Source organism: Lactuca saligna, chromosome 2 (assembly GCF_052625555.1).
Source record: "Lactuca saligna cultivar CGN05327 chromosome 2, ASM5262555v1, whole genome shotgun sequence".
In the NCBI taxonomy this organism is placed as follows: Eukaryota; Viridiplantae; Streptophyta; class Magnoliopsida; order Asterales; family Asteraceae; genus Lactuca; species Lactuca saligna.
This window is the reverse complement of record NC_136418.1, coordinates 170,209,358-170,236,314: the sequence shown is the minus strand read 5'-3', so window position 1 is coordinate 170,236,314 and position 26,957 is coordinate 170,209,358. Positions and strand designations below refer to the sequence as shown.

Here is a 26,957-nt window from a genome sequence, read left to right as displayed (position 1 = left end):
TTTGATGCTTATTGTCCTTAAATTGACTAGCTCTAATCTACGGGGGTTACAATTGTCTCCCCTTAGGATAATTACATCCTGGAATCATCAAATAAATAGGATTCGTATACTGACTCCATACATTATCTCTCCATCCTAAGTAATAACCGTGATGCTCAATCTTTCATCTACTCTTCATACTATGTTGGACTTTCAATCGTAACCTTCAAGTTACAAAATAAATCCTTATTGTGTACTCATTCTTCTTTTTAGGATAAATACATTCCTTTATCTATTGTAACGGACCGATGGGTCGTGTCCCGATGACCTCTCACCGTAGTCGGACTCATTTTGATATGACCACTAGGGTCGGAATAACAACCATCTTACTAGTCATTACCGAAATAATAGTAACGACATACTTGAATAAAAACGAACTCAATTACACGCTTCTTGGTAACCTTGTGACTTTCCATGATCCAAGTACGAATCATGTGCTTCCGGTAATATAGATCTCTACTACTATTCACACCTACTCATACTCGTCTCAAGTATTGTCTCGCAGTTAACCAAGTCACCATACATAAATCATATAATCATTCAACACATCAGATAACAAAACCAAGGTTTATATTATTTCTTGAAACTATTACACAAAAGTTCAAGTTCACCATATACTATGCCCCTAACAAGCTATGCTTCTTGATACAGACTTTATATATTTTATATGAAGTCTTCATCTTTTAATCCTCCCATCGTTTTCTGCTTCGTCGAGGAGCATGTGGAATGCCCTTGGCTGTGGCGGTGCATTTTTCTTTGGGCAATGTCTAGAAACATGCCCTTCTTCATTACACCCGTAGCACACCTTTTTGTTGGATACACACTTATTGGCGTAATGCCCTGTCTTCCTACATTTATAGCAAGTCATTTCCTCGCTACACTTCCCGAAGTGTTTCTTTTTACACTTCTCACACCACTTAGCTTCATCTCTTCCTCCATATTTCGAGAATTTTGTTTCTTTGTTGATCATTAAAGATCCTTCATGTTTCCTTTTCTCTCCAACTTCAGCTCTCTCCATACCCTTTTATTTTATTTGGGTCTCAACATTTTTGGTTGCCCAGATGGCGGCTTTCAGAGTGATTGCTTGCTTCACTATCGGACCAAAGTCCACTGGTAATCCATTGGCAAACTTGTTGACCTCGGAAAGTTCAGCTGGAATTAGGTATGGAATAAGCTTCATCTTCTCCGTAATGCTTGTAGCTTATTTAGTGACTGGTTCAGGTGTTGTTGCTACAACAGCCACTCGCTCAACTAAAGGTGGTTGATTCCTGTTTTCGTTCACGTTTCCAGCTCCACTCCTGGTTCTTGCCATTTTTTATCTAGACACCGAATAAGGTGAATTTAGATATTTATTCGAGGTAGATATTCAAATCATCTTTATCACTCCGAAACGTTTACATGCTAGTTCTAATATCGTAGATGCACGCTTAGAATCCTAAACACATAAGGTTTCCCGATCCGATCGACAAAAGACCATAGATCCGAAAAAATAATGTCATATATGGAAACATATAACATTTAGCGCATAAAAGAATTTTAGGCAACTTTCCTAAAATATACTAATGCTCGTGTCTTAAAATATGTTATACACTCATCTCACAATCATCGCTTAGCATTCTAAGTTTAAATCTAGAAATCCTAGAAATTCCTAGTTCGCTTAAACTAATGCTCTGATACCAACTGTGACATCCCCAATTTCACGGCCAGAAAAGACCGATTTGTTTATGCTTTTTTTTTAATCAGAGAAATATATTAAAGAAAACAGTTGTGGAATTTGCCCCCAAAACAAAATATGATAAGAATATATCAAAAGCATTTATTAAAGAAAATGTATTTTCATTAAATAATAATACTTAAGGATGTCATGTTCCGATACAGACCAAAAGCAGAAACAGTACAATACAGACCTTACAACAGTTATTTGTAACTACTGATCTATAATCCTAAATCTCTCGTCAAGTCCACCAATTTATACTCTTGTCTCATTACCTGTAATGCAAAGAAAACTGAGTGGGTCAGGCTTGGGAGCCTGGTGAGCATATAGGGTTTTCAACCCACAATAATATATTTATTATATTCAATTATCAAAACAATCAATCCAAATACCCATCCACATATCTCCTTTATTTTCTCAAGGGTTTACCCCAAGACCCAACTATCCTTCATTCATTCATTCCTATGGATTTACCTAAGGAACTGGCACAAAGTCCATTTGCTACCACGGTTTATACAACAGGCACTACGTTACATAGTCACCAAGGTTCATACAATAGGCAATATGTCTCTTAGTCACCAAGGTTTACACAACGGGCACGAAGTCACATTGTTACCAAGGTTTACACAACAGGCACGAAGTCACATCGTCGCCAAGGTTTACTCGATAGGCACTAAGTCACATAGTCGCCAGGGTTTACTCAACAGGTACGAAGTCGCATTGTCACCAACTATTCCATCTACCCATGTTCTACACAACATTTTTGTAGATATAAATACAAACACAGTTTAAATCATTTAACACCCGTATAAAAACATCAATTCCAAGCCCATCTCAAATAGACAAATAATATATAACATATAGCACGTATTTTATAGCTAATACTTTATATTTATGTGTTAGAAGAAAGTAACTATACACTCACATGATTAGAACATGATCGGACGACACTACGACTTGTAGAAGTAGTATTCTTTAGTAGATCTGGAAGATCTTCACAAAAACTGGGTTTCTCGCGGGCAAAGCTTCGGCTCGGGAGTTTCACTTCTTAGGATCTTCAGGGTTTTGGGACTTGCTTCGGATCTCGAGAATGATACATGGGCTTCGGGATATTTCTTGCACGAAAAACGAGGTAAAACGGGAGAGAGAGAGAGAGAGAGAGAGAGAGAGAGAGAGAGAGGGGAGAGGAATTGAGCAAGGAACTCGGTTGCCCTCGCACCCTTTATATAGGGGTAGATTCTTCGAATTACGCTAGGCGTAAATCCAGCTATGCTGGGCATAACCCGGATAAGCCCGGTAACTCCCTCCCTTTGGATAATATCCGAATTTATATTTAAATTAAATACTTTAATTATTTAATAAACTTCAAAATTTCATATCTTCCTCATACGAGCTTCGTTTTCAACGTTCTTTATATCCTTGTCTAGGTGAGACTACGATCTACAAATTTCAAATTTTCATATCTTTACAGAACCGACACGATTTATTTTTATTATTTTTTTTAGTAGGCCGAGACAAGAAAACTCCGTTATAAATTCATAACTTCTTCATCTGACGTCCGTTTTCGTCGGTCTTTTTACCGTTGCACTACTATCAAGAAGATCTTCGATTCTTGTTTAGAATGTTTCGGCTAAAAAATCGCTCGATCTCAAATCGAGTATTCGGGCTGCATACCGTTAAGTCGTAACTTAGAAAAATAATAACTTCCTCATACGAAGTCATATTTGGACGTTCTTTTTATGCAAGCTCATGGTTTAACGAACTTTATGACTTTCATTTATATTGCTAAGGCCAAATACCACTCTAACATCAATTCACTTTTTACGTCATTCAGCGTCGTGTCGGTTCTGTAATGAAACTTCGACAGGTCATAACTTCTTCGTTATAACTCGGATTTCGGCTTTTCTTTATATGTACGGATTCCTTGTAACATATACTAAAACTTAGTTAAAATTATTCCTTCAAAATAATCTTCCATCAAAAAGTCATTTTTGACGCTTATTGTCCTTAAATTGACTAGCCCTAATCTACGGGCGTTACAGTCAACATGGACTGTTGACTTGGACTTTGACCAGGGTTGACCATGTTTGAATTTTGAGGGTATTTAGTAAATGGGTATTTATGGAAATGGATCATTGGTGGATATAGGTAATGAAGTTTGGGGCAGTATTTCGGGAGCGTGATTTCATTGTCCAGTTCGGCATTGCAAGGTGAGTTATCCTCACTATATCAACCGGGCCTAAGGCACCAAGGCTAACCCTTTATCTAATTTATGTCTGGGTATTTGTTTGATATGTTCTTTAATCTGATAGATTTGCATCCTGGTAGTTAGGACGGTATTGCGTTTAGTGACCTGGTTTGAGTTGGTATCTTGGTATATTGGATGATGTTATGTTAGTGACCGGTTAGGCCGATATCCTGGTTATAGGATGGTCGTGGTGTTAGTAATCTGTTAGTTCATTATGATTATCTATTATATACATGCTAACGTATGATAATTATGTGCACATGATTGTTTGATTGGTATGGGGGTTGGGTTGAGGCAGGTCATGCTTTGTGTTGTAGGTCAAAGAAATGGTTGTTGTTTACTTTGATTACTATTATATAATTATTGTGATATTGTACATGACGTTCTCCGCTCCTGAACATTTACGTCGTTCCGGTTTGGGGGTGTGACATCCTATCAACTATAAATAAGGTCCTTAGGCATCACATTTTTTGACCACTCATACTCCTAGAAGGATAGAAAAAAAAATCATCCCCTTTCCTCTCCCTTTTCAAGTTTCCTTAGTTTCTATGGTTTGGGTGTGAACCATCATAGGTACGAGATTTTTTGTGCTTGCTTCCAAGAGCTTTTGAAGAAGGATTTCATTGATTATTTACAAGAATAATCAAAAGGTATGTAAACTCTAACTCTCTTATGAATTTCGATTAAAATAGGGTTTCTATAGGGTTCTTTAACGTTCATAGATTATAGCACGAAATAGTGAAAACATAAATCCAATTAGGTTGTATGCAAACTTAAGAGTTAAGCTATTTTCTGCCACATGGTTTTTGTAACCTAAATAACCTATCGGTGGTATCATAGCCCAATGTTTTCAATTGAATATGCATAATAGTTGAATAGATCAAATTAGGGTTTATAGAAATTAAACCATAAGGCTTGGAATTTTCGACTTGGGCTAGGGTTCTTGAAACCCTAGCCTCCTCCCTTAATTTCGAAATTATCTAGGGTTTGTTAGGATTTCTTATAAGATAATTATTGTTTTAATTAGTTAAAATAGAATAATTAAAATTGGATAACTTAATACCCTTAATTTTCGAAATATAGTAGGGATTGGATTATGATTAAATTTAAATTATTTGATTGATAGTTTAATAGCAAATAATTTTTTAATCCTCATACGATTTAAATTAATGTAATTAATAGTTGAATAAAAGATAAAGATTAAATCATAATTGGTTTAATTTTAAATTAAATTAATTTTTTATTAATTTTCGAAAATTTAAATATTAAACCTAGTATTTTAGAAAAGTTTTAATATACATGTTATATATATATATATATATATATATATATATATATATATATGTATGTATGTATGTATGTATGTATGTATGTATGTATATATGTATGTATGTATGTATGTATGTATGTATGTATGTGACATCCCCAAAATCACGGCCAGAAAAGACCGGTTTTGTTTATACTTTATTTCAAAATCAGAGTTATCTTTTAATAAAAGGGTTGCGGAATTTGTCCCAAAACAATAATATGATAAAGATTTATCAAAAGCATTTCCATAGAAATGTATTTCATTAAAAGACTCGGGATGTCATGTTCGTACAGATCAAAAGTATAAACAGTACAATATAAGCCTTACTACATTATTTCATATCTACAGGCCTATATCCGTAATCCCTCATCCAAAACATCACACCTATGCTCATGCGCCACTACCTGTAATACATAAAACTAAGTGGGTCAGGCTTGGGAGCCTGGTGAGCACATAGGGTTTTCAACCCACAATAAATAAGTTTATTAATTTCATCGATCAACAATAACCCGATTACCCGTTTCCGTTATCCTCACTTTACGTCCCTAAACACCTATCATAAGGGACCTAGCCTAAGGATCATCATCGAGACGGACACTACTGCTAAGGGGATTCCTCAACAATAAATGTCCTAATAGGCAACCATGTGGGGGATGGAGTACACCGGTGAACACATCGTTCACAACACCTACAGGTTGCGAGCCTGCTAGTGTTCCACTGGACTGTCTAGAAGAGTCCGTGGTCGTCATCTATACTCCGCTAGATGACTGGATCAACAACAACAACATCGAGGCCTCTCATCATTTTATCACACATCACCTATTACATCTACCCATGTTTTACCCCAACATTTTCGTAGATATAAAATACATATACAGTTTAAATCATTGAAAACATGTATAACAACGTTCATCTAGCATAGATAGCAAGTATTCAGATAATATGCACACATAGCACGTAATTTATATAAAATACTTCATATCTATGTGTAAGTTGAAAGTAACTATGCACTCACCGGAAAAGGTGGTGATTCCGAACTCAGACAGCGCTTCGCTTCTTAAAAAGAATTTTTTTTCTTCGACGAAACCTAGTATTATTACCACTAGAGTTTAGTTTATTATTCGTCGAGACTAATTAATAGTCTAGCTATTATTATTATTATTATATAAGCATCAAAAAAATACTTATATAACCCATAATAATAGCCCAAGTATTTATTATAAGTTCCTAATAACGTTACTATAATTAAATAAAAGTTATATTAAAAATAGCGTAGGCGTAGCTCACTTACAGTGGGTTTTATAGAAAATCGGGCTTTGCTTGGAGCAGCGTTCCCGAGCCGAAAAGCTCTTCTTCTCAGAGCCTTCGAGCACTCTGGGGCTTCCGCCTCGTGCTAGGGAGGTTCCCTAGGCTTTTCGGGGGATTTCGGGGCTAAAGAGAGGTTCTAGAGAGAGAGAGAGTAAAGAGAAGAAAGAATGGGAAATGTGTGAAGAAAATGAGGGTGGGAGAGGTGGTATTTATAGGGTGAAATGTGGCTGAACTTGGTGCCACATGTCACCATCTGGTGGCAAGCCTTGGAGAGAAAGCAATGGCCAAGATTGTGCCACATCACCCATTTTCGCACAGCACACTTCCGACTTCTAAAATCCGTAACTTTCACATACGACCTCCGTTTTTGACGTTCTTTATATCCACGCGTAGGTAATAATAAGATCTACAACTTTCATTTTGACACCGTCAGCTAATTCTCGACCGATCTTAAATTTAACAGTACAAGGAGATTATACTGTTAAACATCTGCGTAAAATTAATAACTTCTACATACGGACTCTGTTTTTGTCTGTCTTTTTACCGTTGATTTCCTATTAATGAGATCTTCAACTCTCATTTACATTGCGTAAGCCAAAAACCGCTCGAACTAAAATTCGAGTTTCAGGCCGTGCACTGCTAAGCCGAATCTTAGAAAAATCATAACTTCTTCATACGAAGTCAGATTTGGGCGTTCTTTTTATCGATGTTCTTAGTTTAACATATTCTACGACTTTTGTTTAGATTGCTAAGGCTAAAAAGTCTTAAATCGTAAATTCACTATTTACGTCTCCCGGTGTCGTGCCGGTTTTGCCGTAAAACTTCGGCGGGCCATAACTTCTTCGTTATAGCTCGGATTTCGGCATTCTTTATATCTACGGAAACCTTGAGACATATTCTACAACTTTGTGTAGAGATATCGGGATTATCTCACACTTTAATTTTGACGCTCATTTTTATTCTTTATTAATTATACATTTATAATTAAATAATAAACACATAAACACACATAATTCACATAATACTCAAATATTTCATATTTATTACTTCAAAAAGAGTTACAATAGTTGACCTAGACTATTACATTGACAAAAATGCTTAGCCATGAAACCCGGGCGTTACAATGTATGTATGTATGTATACACTATTAAAAGTTTAATATATTATATGTATATGAAAATTCATTCAGATCACTAGTACGTGTCATTCACGAAGTCATACTATAAGGAGTTATAAAGAAACGGCCTATAAAATGACCGTCATTGGGTGTCCATTCTCACCCACCGTTCCCTTGTATGGAGGAGGCTCGTTAGCTGAACGGATTTTATAGGACATAATATCATTAAAAGTATAATAATATAAAAGTACTAGAACTTTCTTTAAAAAATTCTCACTCTTGTTACTTTAGGAAAAATATGAAAAGTATGCTAATCTATGAAAATTTACATCATACATTAATAAGTTGTTAATAGAGCACGTGTGGTTAATCGACACACTAATAAGGACTTTAAAGAGAAATTATGGGCATCTCGAAAATTATCATTGTTAATGGAGCGTGTGTGGTTAACCGACACGTTAATAGAGATGATAAAAGACAACAAAGTTCCCAAGCATGTTTGCATGGTTATTCACATCTTGTTTGTGATCCTTGACATCCCAATCACAAGTTTCCTTAGTTGTTAAGGTTTGGGTGTGAAGCATCAGAAGCAAGAGATTTATGGTGCTTGCTTCCAAGAGCTTTTGAAGAAGGATTTCATTGGTTATTTATAAGAATAATCAAAAGGTATGTAAACCCTAACTCTCTTATGAATTTCGATTAAACTTGAATTTCCATAGGGTTATTTGATGTTCATAGATTATAACATTCAATAGTGAAAACATAGATCCAATTAGGTTGCATGTAAACTTAAGAGTTAAGTTATTTTTCATCATATTATTTTGTAACCTATAAAACCTATCATGTTATCGTCATATATGTCTTTGGAAACAGTTAAAACCTATCATGTTATGGTCATATATGTCTTTGGAAACAGTTACCAATGTCTGCCATTTTAAGCACCCCCCCCCCCCCCCACACACACCACCACCACCACCACATTTTTTCATGACATGGAGCTTTTGTTATTGTTGTTGCTATGGTTATATGGGGCTACATTCTTTCTATATCTATAAGAATTCATTAAAGGATAAATTACATAATTGAGGTGATTACCCTACCCTATAAACACTTGTCCCCAATATTTGATATACTTAGACTTGTGTTTTTCTTATGTGCAATATTATATGTACATATTGGTTGGATATTATGTGACACCCCAACTTCAGGGTTAGTAGTTTTGACCATTAAAAAGAATAAAAAATATATATCACAAATAATTATTTTGATGAAGTAATTGATCAAAGTGTAAAAATATAATAGTTAAGGGATTAAATTAACTAAAAATATAATTAATTAAAATTGTCTAATTAAGATTTAAAATTTAATAATAGAGATTTAAATAATTTTTAAATATTCTAAATTAATTAAATAAAAAATAGTTACTCAATTTTGAGGTTTACCTATATATAATTAAATAAATAATTTTTTTTTATAAAACTAAGGTAAGAGAATATAAAAGGGTACGGGTTAATTTTCAATTCTGAAAACTTATCTAGATATAATTAAATAAAATAAAATTTTAGTAAAATTAAAGTAAAAGGATATAAAAGTTCAGGGGCTAATTTGTAGTTTTGGAAACACCATGTTTGTCAAAGGAATCTGGTTTGGGGATAATACTGCCAACAGATCAGATCATAGGAACCAATCTTGTAAATTTTGGAAATATAGTCAGATGTTGCCCCACTGCAACACGTTACACGACGCATCATCGGGACTTCTTGTTTCCCGTTTTTCGAACCTCATAAGATCCTAACTCTAAATTATATATTTGAGCCGGAAAACCGTGAGAAAACGAGGGAGAAAGTGTGGTTGCCGATTAGGCTTTAGAAAAAAAAAAATTAAAAAAAAAAAAAAATGCTAGACTCGTTATCAAAAGGCATGTACAAGCTCCCTCTCACCCCTATCAAGGTTCCCAACCCCTCTCCAGAGCCGCCTCCGGCAGCCCTTAAATCGCCGGAAAATGCATCTTTGCGGGATGTATTCTTCTAATCTGTATTCAGACGAGATGGGGGTTCTAGACCTTCGTATCTCTTGTTAAAGGTGTTACCTAACTCACCTATTGACATGTTGACGGCTAGAACAAAGAAAACAGTTTATTTTCCTTGATTTCGTCCCAAGAAACTTACAAACTGAATGACTCCATTGTGGAATGTTTTTTGGCCGTTTGAATCTGATTTATGACTTTTTTCTTCCGACTAAACAAGAATTAGATATTAGTCAGAAGAATCAACGGTACCGCCTCAATATATAATCTACTGTGCAATGTCAGCTATTAATTTGTTGTGAAGTATATGCCGTGTGTTTTCTGCTTTAAACAACTTTTGTGGTAAGCTCGGTTCCGGAATCGGATCGGATAGGACCCGAACCGACTGAATCAGATCCGCAATAAGTGCAAATTTAAGGATGATGTCCAGAAAATTTTAAAACGTGAGCCATAGTTGCAACTTTGAGTAGATCAGGGACCAAATTTATAATTGCTATTTAAGGGGTGTTCAACTCTTGATAATGATAACCATGAGGTTACGTGTTTGTATATATATATATATATATATATATATATATATATATATATATATATATATATATATATATATATATATATATATATATATATATATATATATATATATATATATATATAACCCTAGCTTATTTCATTGTTGACGATAGTAAGCAGAGATGACGGTGAATATCACAGCAATCAAAACCGCATCAGATGGAGTTTGGCAAGGTGACAATCCCTTAGACTATGCATTTCCGTTGTTGATTATCCAAACAACCCTTGTCCTCGCCGTCGGCCGCTCATTAGCCTTCCTCCTCAAGCCTCTCCGCCAGCCCAAAGTCATCGCCGAGATCGTCGTATGTTCCTCCATTTCTCTACTACATACATGTTAATATATTCTTTCAAATCTACAATCACCGGTCGTATGTCTCATTTTTTGCACTTTACCAACTAGAGGTACTGGCCGGAACTTTCCGTGTTAGTCACGTTTTATGATTTTCCGATCAGTACTCCTTTACTGAAAGTTGAGACATTCGTGTTACTTACATTTTACTGCTTAAAATTTATAATCGCATAATTCATTCGGAGAAAACATTTCATCTTCAGGGTGGGATCCTATTAGGACCTTCTGCGTTAGGCCGGAATCAAGAGTATATGCACCGAATTTTTCCCCGATGGAGTTCTCCCATCCTTGAGTCTGTCGCAAGCATTGGACTGCTTTTCTTTCTTTTCTTAGTCGGTCTGGAGCTTGACCTGAGCTCCATTCGCCGGAGTGGAAAACGAGCATTTGCAATAGCAGCCGCCGGAATCTCGCTCCCTTTCATATTCGGTATCGGAGTTGCATTCGTTCTCCGGAAAACAATCGACGGAGCTGATAAAGTCGGCTATGCTCAGTACTTGGTGTTCATGGGGGTGGCTCTGTCCATCACAGCTTTTCCGGTGCTTGCACGTATTCTGGCGGAGTTGAAGCTCTTAACCACCAGGGTCGGCGAGACCGCCATGGCTGCCGCCGCGTTTAACGATATCGTGGCGTGGATATTGCTTGCCCTCGCCGTCGCACTTGCTGGAAACGGCGACGAAGGTGGGCCTCGTAAAAGCCCATTGGTTTCTGTGTGGGTCCTTCTTTCAGGTTTGGGTCTTTCTTTCTATCTACTTTTGCTTTTTAAGTGTCACAAGATTAATGATACATAATCACAAGAAAGTCAATTCTTCATAAATATATGAAGACTTGTAACATGTGATTTTGAAGTTGTACGATCGAGTACAACTCCCACTTCTATGACTTGTAAGACGTGCAACAAGCGAAATAACAATTCGAGTCAAATTGGATGCAACAGTTTCTATATATGTTACATTACATAGATTGATCTTAATTCGTCATTAAGGAAAACAAAAAAAGAGTACCTCAAAAGAAAACGAAACAACTTATTTAGAAAGTATTGAAAATGCATTAAAATGTTTATAACCTTGTTAATAAATAATTATTTTAATAAATTTCTTATAACTATATAATTATTTTAATTAAATTCTTATAACTATATAAAATATCTATGAATTTTAAAATGATAGATATTGACTCAAGAAAAACAAAAAGAACTTGCTCAAATGAAAACTAGAAAAAATCGAAAAAATCAATAAACTCTTTATAATTGTGTTGGTAAAAGCAAAAGAAAATTATTATTTATAATGATGACACTTCAAATAGATAGAAAAAAAGTATCAAAAAGTTCTACTCGTTTTATGCAAAGTCGGCATGTTATTCGACCCAAATAGCTTGTGCATCCACTTATAAGTCTATGGATGAACAAATTTGACGAATTTACATTTTATTTTGCTTATAATAAAAATGGCTTGTTTTTACTCAAATTGATTATTGATTCAAATAGCTTTGTTCGTAAAATTGCAAAAATAAAAAAAATAAAAATAAAAATAATAAAAAATTAAATAGTTTGGTATATTTGATTAATATTTTTTTCAACTTTTTTTCATAATTTTGTTAGGAATTCTTTTTGTAATCTTTATGATGTGATTCAAATAGCTTTGTTCGTAAATTTGCAAAAAAATTAAATAAAAAAAATTAAAAAATTAAACAAATTGGTTTATTTGATTAAAATATTTTCAACTTTTTTTCATAATTTTGTTAGGAGTTGCTTTTGTGATCTTTATGATGGTTGTGATCCGGCCAACCATGAATTGGGTGGCTCATCGGTGCTCACCGGAACACGACACAGTAGACGAGGTCTACATTTGCTTGACACTAGCCACCGTCATGGTTTCCGGCTTCATTACAGATCTCATCGGCATACATTCCATTTTCGGAGCGTTTATCTTCGGACTAACCATCCCCAAAGGAAATTTCGCCGAGAAATTGATAGAAAGAATTGAAGACTTCGTCTCCGGATTGCTTCTCCCACTATATTTTGCTTCTAGTGGTTTAAAAACTGACGTCACAAAAATTAGTGGAGGGAAAGCATGGGGCCTACTAGCGATGGTAATCACTGCGGCATGCGGTGGGAAGATTTTTGGGACTTTTGTGGTGGCGGTGATGTGTATGATTCCAGTGAGGGAAGCACTTACGTTAGGGCTGCTGATGAATACTAAAGGATTGGTCGAACTCATTGTTCTTAACATCGGCAAAGAAAAAAAGGTTAGGGTTTCTTCATTGCAACTCAATTTTCTAATTTCAATTATCAGGCTTCTGACGTTCTTCCATTCGGTCAAACTGATTGCGTAAACCATTTTGTTAGGTTCTGAACGATGAGGTTTTTGCAATACTGGTTCTCATGGCACTTTTCACCACTTTCATCACAACTCCGGCAGTCATGGCCGTCTACAAACCTGCCCGAAGCAGCGGCGGTAGAAGGTCATCCTCCGGGAAGAAATACGATCTCAGAGTCTTGGCATGTGTTCACGGCCCTGGAAACATATCCTCATTGATCAACTTGATCGAGTCAACTCGGTCTGTGAACAAAACCCGGCTCAAGCTCTACGTACTCCACCTGGTTGAACTCACTGAACGTAGTTCCTCGATTGTGATGGTCCAACGGGTCAGAAAAAACGGTCTCCCGTTTGTGAGCCGGTTTAACTACACAGCACGTGCATTTCACGAGAGAGTGGCGGTTGCATTTCGAGCTTATGGCCAGATGGGTCAAGTAGTGGTTCGAACAACCACCGCTGTCTCAGCATTGCCAACAATGCATGAGGATATTTGCCACGTGGCTAAAGAGAAAGGAGTGCCAATGATCATCTTACCATTCCATAAACGGTGGATAAAAACGGAGGGTCCAGATGTGATTGAGAATGTGGGCCATGGCTGGAGAGTTGTCAATCAGAGGGTTCTGAATAAAGCTGAATGCGCGATGGCGATATTAGTTGATCGAGGGCTTGGTGATGAGTCCCAACAAAATGGCTCCGACACCACCGTAGCACAAAAGGTGTGTGTAATGTTTTTTGGTGGACCTGATGATCGTGCATGTTTGGAATTGGGAGGAAGGATGGTGGAGCATCCGGCGGTGAACGTGACGGTTTTGAGATTTGTGGAGGAGAACAGGGCAGAACTCGATGGTGTTGGGCTGAAAACGGCTCCCAGTAAAGGCAGAGATAAATATACCTTCTCTACCACAGTTATCCATCCCGAAAAAGAGAAGGTACAATTTATCTTTTTTTTTTTTTAATAACACATGTTTTTAATAAAAAATATATATATTTTTTATATTCATTCTCTTCAGGAGAGCGATGAAAAGGTGATGGATGAATTCCTGAAAAAGTGGGAAGGAATGGTGGAATACAAAGAAAACAGTGGAAACGACATCGTTGAGAGCATATTGAGAACAGGAAAAAGCGGTGAGTATGATCTGATTGTTGTAGGTAAAGCACGGTGCCCCACGGCTATGGTGGCTAGGTTAGGTGACCGGCAACCGGAGCATGCAGAGCTGGGTCCGGTTGGAGACCTGTTAGCCTCTTCAAACCATGGTGTTGTGTCTTCTGTGCTTGTGATTCAACAACATGATAAAATTGATTCAGAAGAATCGCCAAGTCAGAATGAAGAGGCAGCAAATGAGGTATAGCTACGTGTCATGTTGGAGAATAAGTGCTACGTTAATGTTTGTATTGTAAAAAATGCACAAGAGTGGAAAAGAATCATATATACTTTTTTTTTTTTCAATATATGTTATGCAAGTATTGGAATTCCAATTGAAATTCTTACCAACAATAAACAATTAACAAATGGTTTACATGACCAGAATAATAAAAACGAAAGACAGACCAAAAGAATTTGAACCCTTCAACAATGTATACCATTACAATTACTTCTGTTTTAGTTGGGCAATTAGTTGCCAACTACCCAACTTGTTGACCAATTAATTGTACACATATATGATAATATATAAAGTATAAAGTACAAACCACTAACCTCAGTGAAAGCCTGCCCCAGACCAATCTGATTTCCCCCCAGGGGTTTTACCATTGGATGGTTTCTGGTAGAAACCATCATCATCATCATCTTTATCATCATCCCACCCTGCCCAGCTGTCACCCCCTTTATGAGATGATACACTAGTAGTTCCAGATGTGGGCTTTCTATAACCATCATTATCCCAATCATCCCAACCACCAACGAAATTAGCATTTCTGCCTGATGAGCTCTTGGAAATTCCATTCCTGCCATTGGAGTTGGAGTTGGAGTTGGAGTTGGAATTGGAGTTGGAGTTGAAGTTGGAATTGGAATTCCAACCTTTTGACTCCTGATAAAACCCATCTCTTGAATGTGTTTGGTTCCAGGAGGGACCTTGACCTTGACCTTGACCTTGACCTTGACCTTCTTTGGCATACTCTTCAACCTTCTGTGTAGCCAATGCCATGACACCTCTCATGATGCCCCACGTCATGTGTCCGATTTCAGTTGTTTTTGCAGTCACAACATTCACAGTCTCATTCACCTTGTGATCATAGCCCCCGTCTCTCACCTAAAAATAAAATAAAAAATTTCTAAATTGGTTGGGGTCTTGGGGATAATCACAGATAAAGAAGACCATATGTGTATGTCTGAATCCTTTTTTGTCAAATTATAAACCTTTGTAGTGAATTCCTTAGTACCAGCTTGAACCACGTTGGCAGCTGACTGTGCGGCAGATGCAGCAACAACGGATAACTTCCCAAGTCCCTACACAAACATATGATTTTTCATACAATCAGCATCAAATAACCTATCGGATCAATATCAGATATTTATATAAATATGTATCCTAGTACCCTTACACTGACTCAACTATGTATAATTATTATCGAACACTACATATATGCATCTATCACACATACTAAAAAGAAAAGCTCATTAGGATGTTTATGTGAGATTCAACAAGAGATGATGAGGATAGACACAACAAACAGAAACTAAAATAATCCAACACGATAGAGACGGAAAATGTTGATTCAGAAGATTGGTGCAGTACCTGAGTGACCGAAGATAGAACATCTCCTTGAGAATTACTACGTGGCATGTTATTTGGGGACGATCCGAACCCGACGTACTTCCCACCTTTGGAGGGCGGCAATCCCTCCGGCCTTGATTCGTTCTCCGCCATCCTCCTTGCGAAAAAATCCTCCTTTGAGGCAGCAGACGCCTCTAATTGCGACTGTGTATACAAACTCTGCGTCGATCTTGACCTAGCCGGCGCCCCACCACCACCGCTACCGCTCCTGAAATCTCCAACCGTCTGATTCCTTCTCATATTATCCGCAGATCTGAAACCATCATCATCGAAACTGTTATCCCCCCAATGATCATCCCACCCACCAACTCCCTGATTATTACTAACCTTAGCCCCACCCCCGCCCGGCATTGGCGGTTTCTTTTTACTGCCACCTTTGATCGGGCTCTCCTTCACAACCGGCGGATCCCGCCATTGTTTACCTTCTGCCAGGGCTTGGATTCGGTCGCGATAAACCGATGCCCCGTTGGAATTATATTTCGGAATTATGTCGGTTTCTTTCGGGATACCATACTCGGCCAAAAAATTGTTAAGCTTTTCGTTGCCGCCGGATTCCATTTTACGGAGCTGGATCTCGGACCATGAATCCATGGTGACCGATCGCACAAAGGAGATGTGCACACCGAGGCCACGGTGCTTGCCGGAGCACTCCAAGCACATAAAAATGCCATAGGATACGGATGCCCATTGAGGGTTCTTTTGTGAACAATCGACGCAGGTCCTGTTGCCTGGTTGCGATTGTAGGTCACGGAGACGCCGTGATGCCGCCATTGTCAATTTTACGCCGATGAGATCCGATCGGCGCTCGATTGTACTCGGATCTGCGACAAAGAATTTGATGAATTCAAATTTTATCAGGGAGATCTGTTAGGGTTTACGTTTCCGGAGATAGAGAAAGAGGTTATGCGGATTTGCCGACAACGTCGGCAAATGATATTGGGCTGATCTATTGCGGCAGCGAATTGGGGGTGAACGCTATATTTGATTTCCAGATGGGATGATGTCATTGAAGGGGTATTTGCTATAATTGAGTTCCAGATATGATGTCATTTAAGGGGGGGTGTTTAATTATTAAATATGCTTATTAATTTGTTTTGTTAATAGAGTAAGTATGCTTATTAGTTTACTAGTGTAAGATTCATATGGGTTTTATTAGTTTACTAGTTTATAACTAGTGGAAATCGTAGTTATAAAATTAATCAAAATTTTATAATAAAACTTAAAATTATTAATAAGTTATTTTAAATAAATTATTAATTTAAAAGATATATTTATTAGTTATGTGAAATTATAATCATTGATTCAAATAAATATATAAAATTAATTTTTAATATATATTAGATATTTTTTATTTGTGAATTAATGAAAACAATAATTTAAAGTTTAAAATTTAAAATAGAATCATATTAATGAGTATAGAAAACTAATAAATTGACAAGTGGCAACACATTAATTAAAATGTTTAATATGATGACACATGGCAAAAGAGCTACTCTTTTATTAGTATAGCGATAGGGACTAGTGTAAGTTACATATATAATATGGGTTAATTTTAAAGAAAAATAATGAAATTTTAAACATTCGAAAAGTTTGAATTTATAAGAAAAAAATATAAAAATATTAAATTATTAAAATTAAATTGTTTGTTTTTCTTTTAAATTAAACAAATAATTTAGATAGATAAATAAAGAAAACTAACGAAACTTTAATTTAGAAATTTTGAAATTAGAAGTAAATCAATTAATAAAATTGATATAAATTTATTATTATATTTATTGCAATTGTTATATTTAAATATTATGTGGAACTTGATAAAATGAAAAAAAAAAAAAAACAAAACAAAATGTCATGTGGAAAAAATTAATTAAAAATAACCACAAAATGATATGTAGCCAAATCAATGAGAGTGTGATATTTGATAAAAAAAAATTATTTATTAGGGAGGATGTATGTATTATAAAACTAGGTATGAGACTCATGTATTACATGTGTTATTTAAAAGAAAAACTAAATACAAAATTTTAAACATTTGAGAAATTGAATTTATAAGAAAAGTGAGAAACTATTAAATTATAAGAATTAAAGTGTTTTTTTTTATTTTAAATTTAAACAAATAATTTAGATAAATAAATAAAGAAAATTAATGAATCTTTATTTTATTAATTTGAAATTAAAAGGAAAATTAATTAATGAAATTGATATGCATTTATTATTACTTTTAAATACTATTTGGAATTTAATAAATTGAAAAAAAAATGACACATGGAATAAAAATTAATTTAAAATAACCACAAAATTATATGTAGCAAAATAAATAAGAATGTTATATGTAGCAAAAAAATCTTTTATTTATTAGGGAGGAAATAAATATTTAAAAATATATTTGGATTATTATTATTATTATTATTATTATTATTATTATTATTATTATTATTATTTTATATATATATATACACACACACACACACATATATATATATATATATATATATATATATATATACTAATTTACAAGTGCCAGGTGAACAGTACTTTGGTCTCATTGGTTGATTTTTTTTTATCCATTTTCATATTCTATTCTTATACTGATTTACTTTCCATATATATTTGATATTTGATATTTGTATTAAAAATATGTTTGGATTAATTTAAGAAGTTATAAGTTGATAAAATTATATATATATATATATATATATATATATATATATATATATATATATATATATATATATATATATATATATATATATATATATGCATTTTACAGTTATTTTGAATGAATAAATCATATGCACTTTTGAAAGGTAATGATTATATGATTTTTCAAAAACTCCATTTTAATGATTTTGAAAAAAAAAAAAACCAAAAAAAAAACTTATTCATTTGTCAAACACTTTTTTAAACTATGGGCTTAAAGTTCATTATCTCATGTATAAAAAAGTCATTTTAAGAAAAACAATAGGTAAACCAGTTATCTTGGCCTTGTCTTTAGTGAGATAGTCATGTAAATACTTTCCCTTTTTCTTTCAGTTGACATCAATCTTCTCTTTCCACCATCGGTCCTCATCTGAAACTTAATAACATTTTCACACACACATGAAGGCTTTATGGCTTTTTAACTTCATCAAGCAATCGTAGCCCAAAAACCAAAAATCAAACAGATTTAGTTGATGGCTTGATGTTGGTGGGGTTAGTATTGGAGTTTCTAGGTTCAGGAGTATAGGTGATAGGGTGTTATGGGTTGCCTTCGAATGTTTGGTAAAAATGTTGTTTCAAGGGTACTTATTGATCGTATAGGCACTTGGATTTGTGTTGCACTTTTGTTTGCCGCCCATTATTTGTGATTTGATTTCTTTCGATGTTTATATTGATCAAAGGTTAGGGACTATAAAGAGAGAGTAGATTAATGGGTCTTCTTATGGATAACATGAATCTATGGGATTTGTTGATCATAAATAAAAACTAATATAAGTTGTAATCATGTCATGAAGCACTAGATTACACTTTGTGTAATGTCCCAAATTTCACAATAAAATTTTCATTTATAAAATAGAATAAACACCCATTTTTTATAAAGATATAATCAATGTAATACTATTTGTTCATAAACTATAATCTAAAATCACAATTATAAGGAAACTCAACGCGGAATATCGAATCATAAAATCGTTCATGTGTTTGAAAAGTACTTGGAAACATTTAAGCATACATCCACAACTATAATCCAAAGCTTAGTAAGTTCCCCAAAATACCACATACAATAATATACATATAAGCATGCATCCAACGAGTGTCTAGGCTCACAACACTTTAGTTGATCTTGCCATCAACTTGACCCTTATGAATGTCTACACTTTAACACTTTTGTAACATCTAGGATTAATAAGGTACTAATTATATTAGAATTATTAGCTTAATGAATGGAAGTGGTTTGGGCTTGGACCATTGGATCCTTATGATTAGGCTGAGAAGTGACATACACGGGGCGTACTGTGCCAAGTACGCTCAGCATACTCATGAGACGAAGACTCGCATGTCATGCACGTACTCCCAACGTACCAAGAGTACGCGCAGCGTACGTATGCGGATTCTAAAACACTAAATTTTAGGGTTTGATCCCTATATAAAGGACCTTATGCCTTTGGTCCAGTCTCCCTCTTCCCTTAGATAGCCACCATGAAAACCCTAACCTATATTTGTGTGTTCTTGTGATTTGGTAGCCATTTGAGAGCATTTTAGTATTGTTTTGGTGTTTTGGAAGAGAAAGAAGTTTGAAGAAGGAGCAAGGATTCAAATAGAGCTTGTAGATCCAGGATATTAGCACCATTTCTGACTCATTTGAGGTATCAAGCTTCAAACTTGATCATTGCATGCTTAGATTTGATTTTGGGGTGTTTTATGTCACTTTTGGACTCCATTGTTGAGGTTGCTTGAATTTTGATAGTTTCAGACCATAAGAGCTGTAATTTTGAGATCTTAGAAGCACTTAGAGTAATAAAAATTAGACCTTGATGGTTAAGACACAACCATGCAAGTGTTTAATGGCCACAAAGTTTGGTTAAGGACAAAAATCATGTTTTGACCCCCAACCATGCATGCAAGCACATAAAGTTTATGACTTTATGGACTAGGAGGTCTTAAGGGACCTGGATCTACATTCTGGACCTGAGGACTTAATGGATTAAGTCACAAATGGAGCCCCAAGGAACTGGCCGGTACGTCGGTCGTACACCTTGGTACGCTGCGTGTACTGGGTCAACTTCCCGCTTTTGGTCAAGGCCAGCGTACGTTGGGCGAACGTGCCAGGTACGTCGTGCATACGCATGTAGAGTGGAGAACTTGGCCTTTTTGGGCCTTAGAAGTAGGCTTAGAAATTGGGATGGGTTTGGGTTGGCGGATCACAGGTTGATGGGTTTGCGGGTCACGGGTTGATGGGTTTCCGGGTCAGAAAACATAAACTCAACCGAACTCATATAATATATTGGTTGGCGGGTCAAGGGTTGGTGGGTTGGAAACATCAATCCAACTCAACCCATATAATCCATTTAAGTATATAGGTTCGCGGGTTCACAAGTTAATGCGTAAAACCCAACTCATATAACACGTTTAATAAATAAGCAATACATTTTAAAAATTGAGGTTTTGTCAACTTAAATTCATAAAATGATTAAAGTAATTAACATAAAAAAGGCTTTCAACATAAATTCATAAAGTCAATAACATCCAAATAAAATTGAAAATGAAAATATTCATAGAAAGTGAATGTGTTCTTCGTTCATGACGCGTGAAAATAACGACATGTATTTTTCCTTTTTCTAATTAACGAACCGCAAATGCATATTAGTCACATACGAATACGGATGGAATATAATGATACAAAATATTACGAATACGGATGAAAATCAAATTTCATTAATAATTAAATATATCATTTTTTTAATATATATATATATATATATATATATATATATATATATATATATATATATATATATATATATATATCAATTTTTTTAAGTGTAATATATCATTTTTTAAATGTAATATATATATATATATATATATATATATATATATATATATATATTTAAATGTAATATATATATATATATATATATATATATATATACGGGTTGGCGGGTTGACCCGCGAACCCAAACAGATAACCCAACTCAATCCATAAAATCAACAGGTTGGTTGGTTGGCGAGTTGATGGGTTGGCAGGTCAAAAATCTCAACCCAAACCCGCCTATTTTCGAGTTAAGTCAGTGTCAGGTTACGGGTTAGGTCGAGAGTTGCCACCCCTACTTAGAACTTGGGCTTGGATAGTTGGGCCCTATGGCCCACTGTGGGGTAGAGTTTCTAGACCTAGAACTAAGATTTAGAGTATTGGGCCACTCGGAATCATTTATTTTGGGCTAAGGATTTATTGGGCTTGTGATAAGGCCCATTTGAGGAGTTGGGCCTATTTTAGAAAATTAGGCCATTAGTGGGGTGGGAAAGATAAGATGGAATTGGTCCTTGTGTATGGTCCAAATTAGACCAAGGGGTAAAGTGGTCATTTTACCCTAATAAGTATTATGGATTTTGACTAAGTGTTGTTATGACAATGATAGTCGGGGAGTTATCGGAGCAGCTGTTAGAGATTCCTTTCCATGATATTTGACACTCAGCTTTACGAGGTGAGCTACCTTCTAGTAGAAGTGGTTCAAAGGAACCAATGCTGACCCACTAGTAATTGCTTATAATTGAGATGATTATCTTTATGATAATTGTGTGGTATGCCACTATCTGTTATACTTTATGTGCTAGGATGTTATTATATTATGTGATAGTGGTAGGAGGGTTGAAATAGTCCCCGGTTACCGGTTGAAAGAGAACGAAGGGATAGATAGTTCCTATATATGCCTAGCAGTATGTTATGATCTGTTATTATGTGGTAGTAGTAGTAGTAGGGCCAAACACCAGCCATGCGAAATTCCTCACATTTTAGACTTTTCTTGATTTTTGTGCCCCGAACTTCTAAAATCGATAACTTTCACATACGGACTCCGTTTTCGACATTCTTTATATGCACGCGTATGTGAAATTATTCTCTACAACTTTCGTTTAGACTCCATCGGCTAGTTTTTTAATTTATTTTTAATATTCTTATTTTTAACAGATCGGAATAGGAAAATCCGTTAAAAATCCATAACTTCTTCATCCGAAGTTCGTTTTTTGGCAGTCTTTTTACCGTTGTACTACTATTGAAGAGACCTTCGATTCTCGTTTAGGTTGTGTCGGCTAAAAATCAATCGATCTAAAATTCAATTTTTTAGCTGTCTACTGCTAAGCTGAAACTTAAAAAAAAAATCATAACTTCCTCATACAAAGTCAAATTTGGGCGTTCTTTTTATGTACACTCTCGGTTTAACGAACACTGCAACTTTAGTTTAGATTGCTAAGGCAAAATATCGCTCTATCGTAAATTCACGATTTACGTTTACCGATGTTGTGCCGGTTTGGTCGCGAAACTTCGACAGACCATAACTTCTTCATTATAACTCGGATTTTGGTGTTCTTTATATGTATGGAACCCTTGTAACATATACTACCATCTGGTTAAGACTAATCCTTCTAAATAATCTTCCACTAAAAAATCATTTTTGATGCTTATTATCTTTAAATTGACTAGTCTGAATCTACGGGCGTTACATTAACGGGTATGTTTCAACCGAATAGGTCTATTTCAACTGAATGGGTGTGTTTCTGCCCAACAAGTATGTTTCAACTGAACGGATCTGTTTCAACCCAGATAACTGAAGCATGTAAACATACAAGCAACAAGCAAGGCCATACTAGTCTTGCTGAGCATATCATCATATCATATAAATTATGTCATAAGTAATATGGTGAGAAAACTCACATCAGATGAGACCTTTCTAAAACACCATGCGAATCAATAGAAATGTCGATCTCTCAAACCACCTAGATATAAACAATAAATCAAACAAAAAATTATCACCATCTCTACCATTGAAAATCAAAAAAAAAATCTAAACCTTAAATCAAATACATTTATACAAGAAATCCAAACATGAAATCAAAACATGGAATTCAAAATTTCAAACCACAAATTAAAACCATAATTTCAAACTGCAAAACAAAATTTCAAACCGCAAACCAAAATCATAATGTATATGTTATTTTAGGGTGTGGACGCAACGGCATCAATCCAGTTATGGTGGGTGATTGTCGTTGTTTCAGTGATTTAGGGCTTAGATCTTAAGTTTGATGAGAGAATGGAAACGATGTGTGTTCTAGACTGTTCATTTCAGTGGGTGAACGATGACGAGGGTTCCAGACTGCCAATGAGGGATTCAAAAAACAAAGAAAGTAGCGTAAAAGAAAACAAAACAAACTATTTACAAAGTATTGAAAAATCATTAAAATGTTTATAATCATGTTAATTTTTATTAAAAAATAAATAAACATTTAATAATTATCTTATATTTATATTAAATATCCATGTATTTCAAAATGATTTTATTGAAACAAGAAAAACAAAAATAACTTGCTTAAAAGATGATTGTTTGTTTTATTTACTTCTTTTATTTAGTTTATTTTAGCATTTTTAGTCCTTTTTTTAAAATTTCATATTTTATTCATTCTTTATCTTGGATCGTATCGGGTACTTTTTCTTTTGCATAAGGTATTTTGCAAGTTTTTGGAGCCTCATTGTGATCACACTTTATCTTGTTGTTGAGTTTTTGGGTTTTATGGACCTTCAAGGAATTATTGGGCTTTACTGGATCCATATGAGAGTTTTTAGGGTTGATGTGTTAAAGACTTGGATGGGTCATGGATTCTTCGTGTAACACCTAAACTTTGTAGGTAAATTTCTTTCCTTTATTTAAATTTTAAATGTAGGGTTGGTCCTATGTGGGGTGTAGATAGCCTTTTACGCAATGCATAGAAGGGAATCTTGGGCATGTGACTTTAGTGATCTATATAGGGTATAGATCATGTTACGCGACGCGTAGCTGCCCAAGACCAAAACCCTAATCTTGGGGTTTTCAACCCTATTTAAAAGGCTCTAACTCCCTTTAGGCTCTTCCATCATCAACCTCCATCCTCCCAAACGAGCCCTTTGAAACCCTAATCCCCATTGTGTTTTTTTGAGACGTAAGAGTGTTTTGTGTTCATTTTTGAAGGAAGAAGAAGGTTGTAGAATCAATTAGGAGCTCAAACCAGCATAGATCCAAAAGTTTCATCTACTCAATCACCTACAGAAGGTATAAAGTTTCCACCTTGATGTGTTCTTATGATAGATCTAGTTATGTTTAGGATTTCATGCTTTTTGCCCCCATAACCATGGTGTATATGAGTAAGAGCTACTCCATACCATTAGAGTGTCATTACAGATGTCTTTAGGGTTGTTAATTCATAAAAATGAGAGCTTGGTCACTCTCATCCATCCATGCATGAGCTTTTGAGTAATTGAAGGCTTATTGGACCTAAGGTGTGGATTAATGCTCTTTGTATGCCTGCAAATGGATAAATTCAAAGACTTTATCCATTAAGATGTCCATCTAATTTAGATATGGAAGTGTGGTGGTTTAACTTTTTGTATTAAGAACTTAATGAGAAAGTGAACAACAGCGTGATACGCATGGCGTAGTTTCGGCTACACAACGTGTAGCCTTGTCTTGTCCCGTAAAAGCCACCTTGTGCTCTACGCAGGGCGTAAAGCATCATGTACGCATGGTGTAATCTGGCTGAAGTTGACCGTTGACTTTGACCAAGTTTGACTTTAGATCAATTGATATATTTTGAGTTGTAGTTTAAGACTTGGTCCCTGTTTGTTGTATATGTGACATGTAAAGCCAGTATTTGGATTAGTGATCAGTTCAACTATCTTCTAGACTTCAAGGTGAGTTTTCCTCATTGTACTCATGGGTCGAAGGCACCAATGTCGGCGCACTAGGTTATGTTATGCATCCTAGTATATACGATGTTGCTATATTGTAGTGATATATTATTTTGGTAGATATGTATGATTATCGGTACTTGTTGGTTATTGTTTGTCTATTGTATATGAAAACATAGTATGGTTGGGTTGAGGCTGTACTACTCTATGCTATAAGCCAACAAGCCCGGGGCAATCTAATCCAGTGACTGTGGGTCGGCAATCTAGCCCGATAATGGTAAGATGAGGGTAATCCAGTCTAATGATTGTGGATCCCAGGGTGCATGCTTGTATATTTTTTGTTGTGTGGGGTATTTTGGGAAAACTCATTAAGCTTTGACTTACAGTTTGGTTTCGTGGTTTTAGTATATCTAATGATCTGGGCAAGGCGAAGTCGTGATCATACACATCTTCCTTTGGATTTATGTTGAGAGATGTTATTAAATATTCTGATTTTATGATTATGTTTTGGAAATAATGTTTTTTTATGACTTATGGTTTGTGAAAAATCAAAATTTTTATATTGATTTTTGGGATATTACACTGATGGTTTTGGATTATCCCTTCAAGTGCTAGAAGTTGATTGGATCAAATTCTAATCAAGAGCGGGGTGAAGGGGACCAAATGAATCTTATGTAGTGGAATGGAGTAGTGGAGGAATCAACCAATGACATTTCAACATCTTATATGTGGGTGAGATGCTCACCCGCATAGACCTACCCGGGTACCCACACAACTGCCTTATTAGGGGAATTTTTTCATTTGGCTTATCATTTACCTTGGGGGTTAAGTCTTGCAGCCACTAGATCAAGTTTTGACACCATTGGAGCAGTTTTGGGCGATTTTGGAGAGTAATAAGCATTCATCATCTCATTTTGCTACTATTCTCTTAGGATTTGATGTTTAAACACATTTGTGATCATTTTTTTGTTGCCATGAGTGGCTAGGTACTTTATTTTGTTTTTACTTGGGATAAAATCCCTTAATATTTATGAGTTTTGAAGGATTCAAGTTTGTTTATAATTTAGTTTATATTAATGATTTCTAGTTCTTCATTCTTATGCTTGTTTGATACTTCTGTTCATGAGCTTGGTATTTGATGAGCAATTGTTAGCCTTCTTCTTTGATTAAGTAATAGATCACTTAATTGATATAGAACAATATCTTTATGATGGTAGAAATCATATCTAGCTTATGGGTCATGACTCCGTTATAGTTGTGTAAGAATTGACATCCTCCGGGAATTAGGAATTCCTTCATTCTTAAGGCTAATCATTTTTCTTGGGTTCAATTGCTTCAATCACATCCTTAACTTTGATTAAGAATGAGTGTTGTAGGTTTTCCCAGCCTCCATACTACCTTTGAAGAATTTTGGTATATCATGCTTCATGATTGCTAGAACCAATTTGGGTTGAATGACAAGCTTACATATTGAATCCTAATGATAAACAAACAAGTATTCATGGTGGTGAATTGTCTTAGTTGACCAATTCTTTCTCATATTTGAGCATATCACCATGTTGCTTAACTGCAAGAATTTAGTGTTTTCAAGTCTTTTAGTTTTCAAACAAATCACAACACCCCCCCCCCCCCTTTTAGTTTAGTTTTATTTCACTTGTTCATTTGGATTGCATTGGTATTTGAATACAATCATTTCTCTATGGATTTGATCCCATTTTTACCATTATATTTTATTTTATTTGCAAGTAAAATGGTGTAATTTGTTTGGTGGCT

At 35.2% G+C, this 26,957-nt stretch overlaps 2 protein-coding genes across 2 annotated transcripts; one reads left to right on the top strand and one right to left on the bottom strand.

Moving 5' to 3' along the window:
• Nucleotides 1-10,431: 10,431 nt before the first annotated feature.
• On the top strand, nucleotides 10,432-14,445 carry CHX20 (cation/H+ exchanger 20). Its single transcript, XM_078981654.1, has 5 exons — nucleotides 10,432-10,636; nucleotides 10,887-11,409; nucleotides 12,425-12,927; nucleotides 13,028-13,927; nucleotides 14,009-14,445. Exons 1-5 carry the CDS (start codon nucleotides 10,457-10,459, stop codon nucleotides 14,345-14,347), a joined length of 2,445 nt encoding a protein of 814 aa, XP_078837780.1. The 5' UTR covers nucleotides 10,432-10,456; the 3' UTR covers nucleotides 14,348-14,445.
• An 84-nt stretch (nucleotides 14,446-14,529) lies between these two features.
• LOC145032744 (putative ADP-ribosylation factor GTPase-activating protein AGD6) lies at nucleotides 14,530-16,786 on the bottom strand. Its single transcript, XM_078981655.1, has 3 exons — nucleotides 15,734-16,786; nucleotides 15,355-15,444; nucleotides 14,530-15,247 (listed from the first exon to the last, which is right to left on the bottom strand). The coding sequence occupies exons 1-3, from the start codon at nucleotides 16,541-16,543 to the stop codon at nucleotides 14,696-14,698; spliced, it is 1,452 nt and encodes a 483-aa protein (XP_078837781.1). The 5' UTR covers nucleotides 16,544-16,786; the 3' UTR covers nucleotides 14,530-14,695.
• Nucleotides 16,787-26,957: the final 10,171 nt, after the last annotated feature.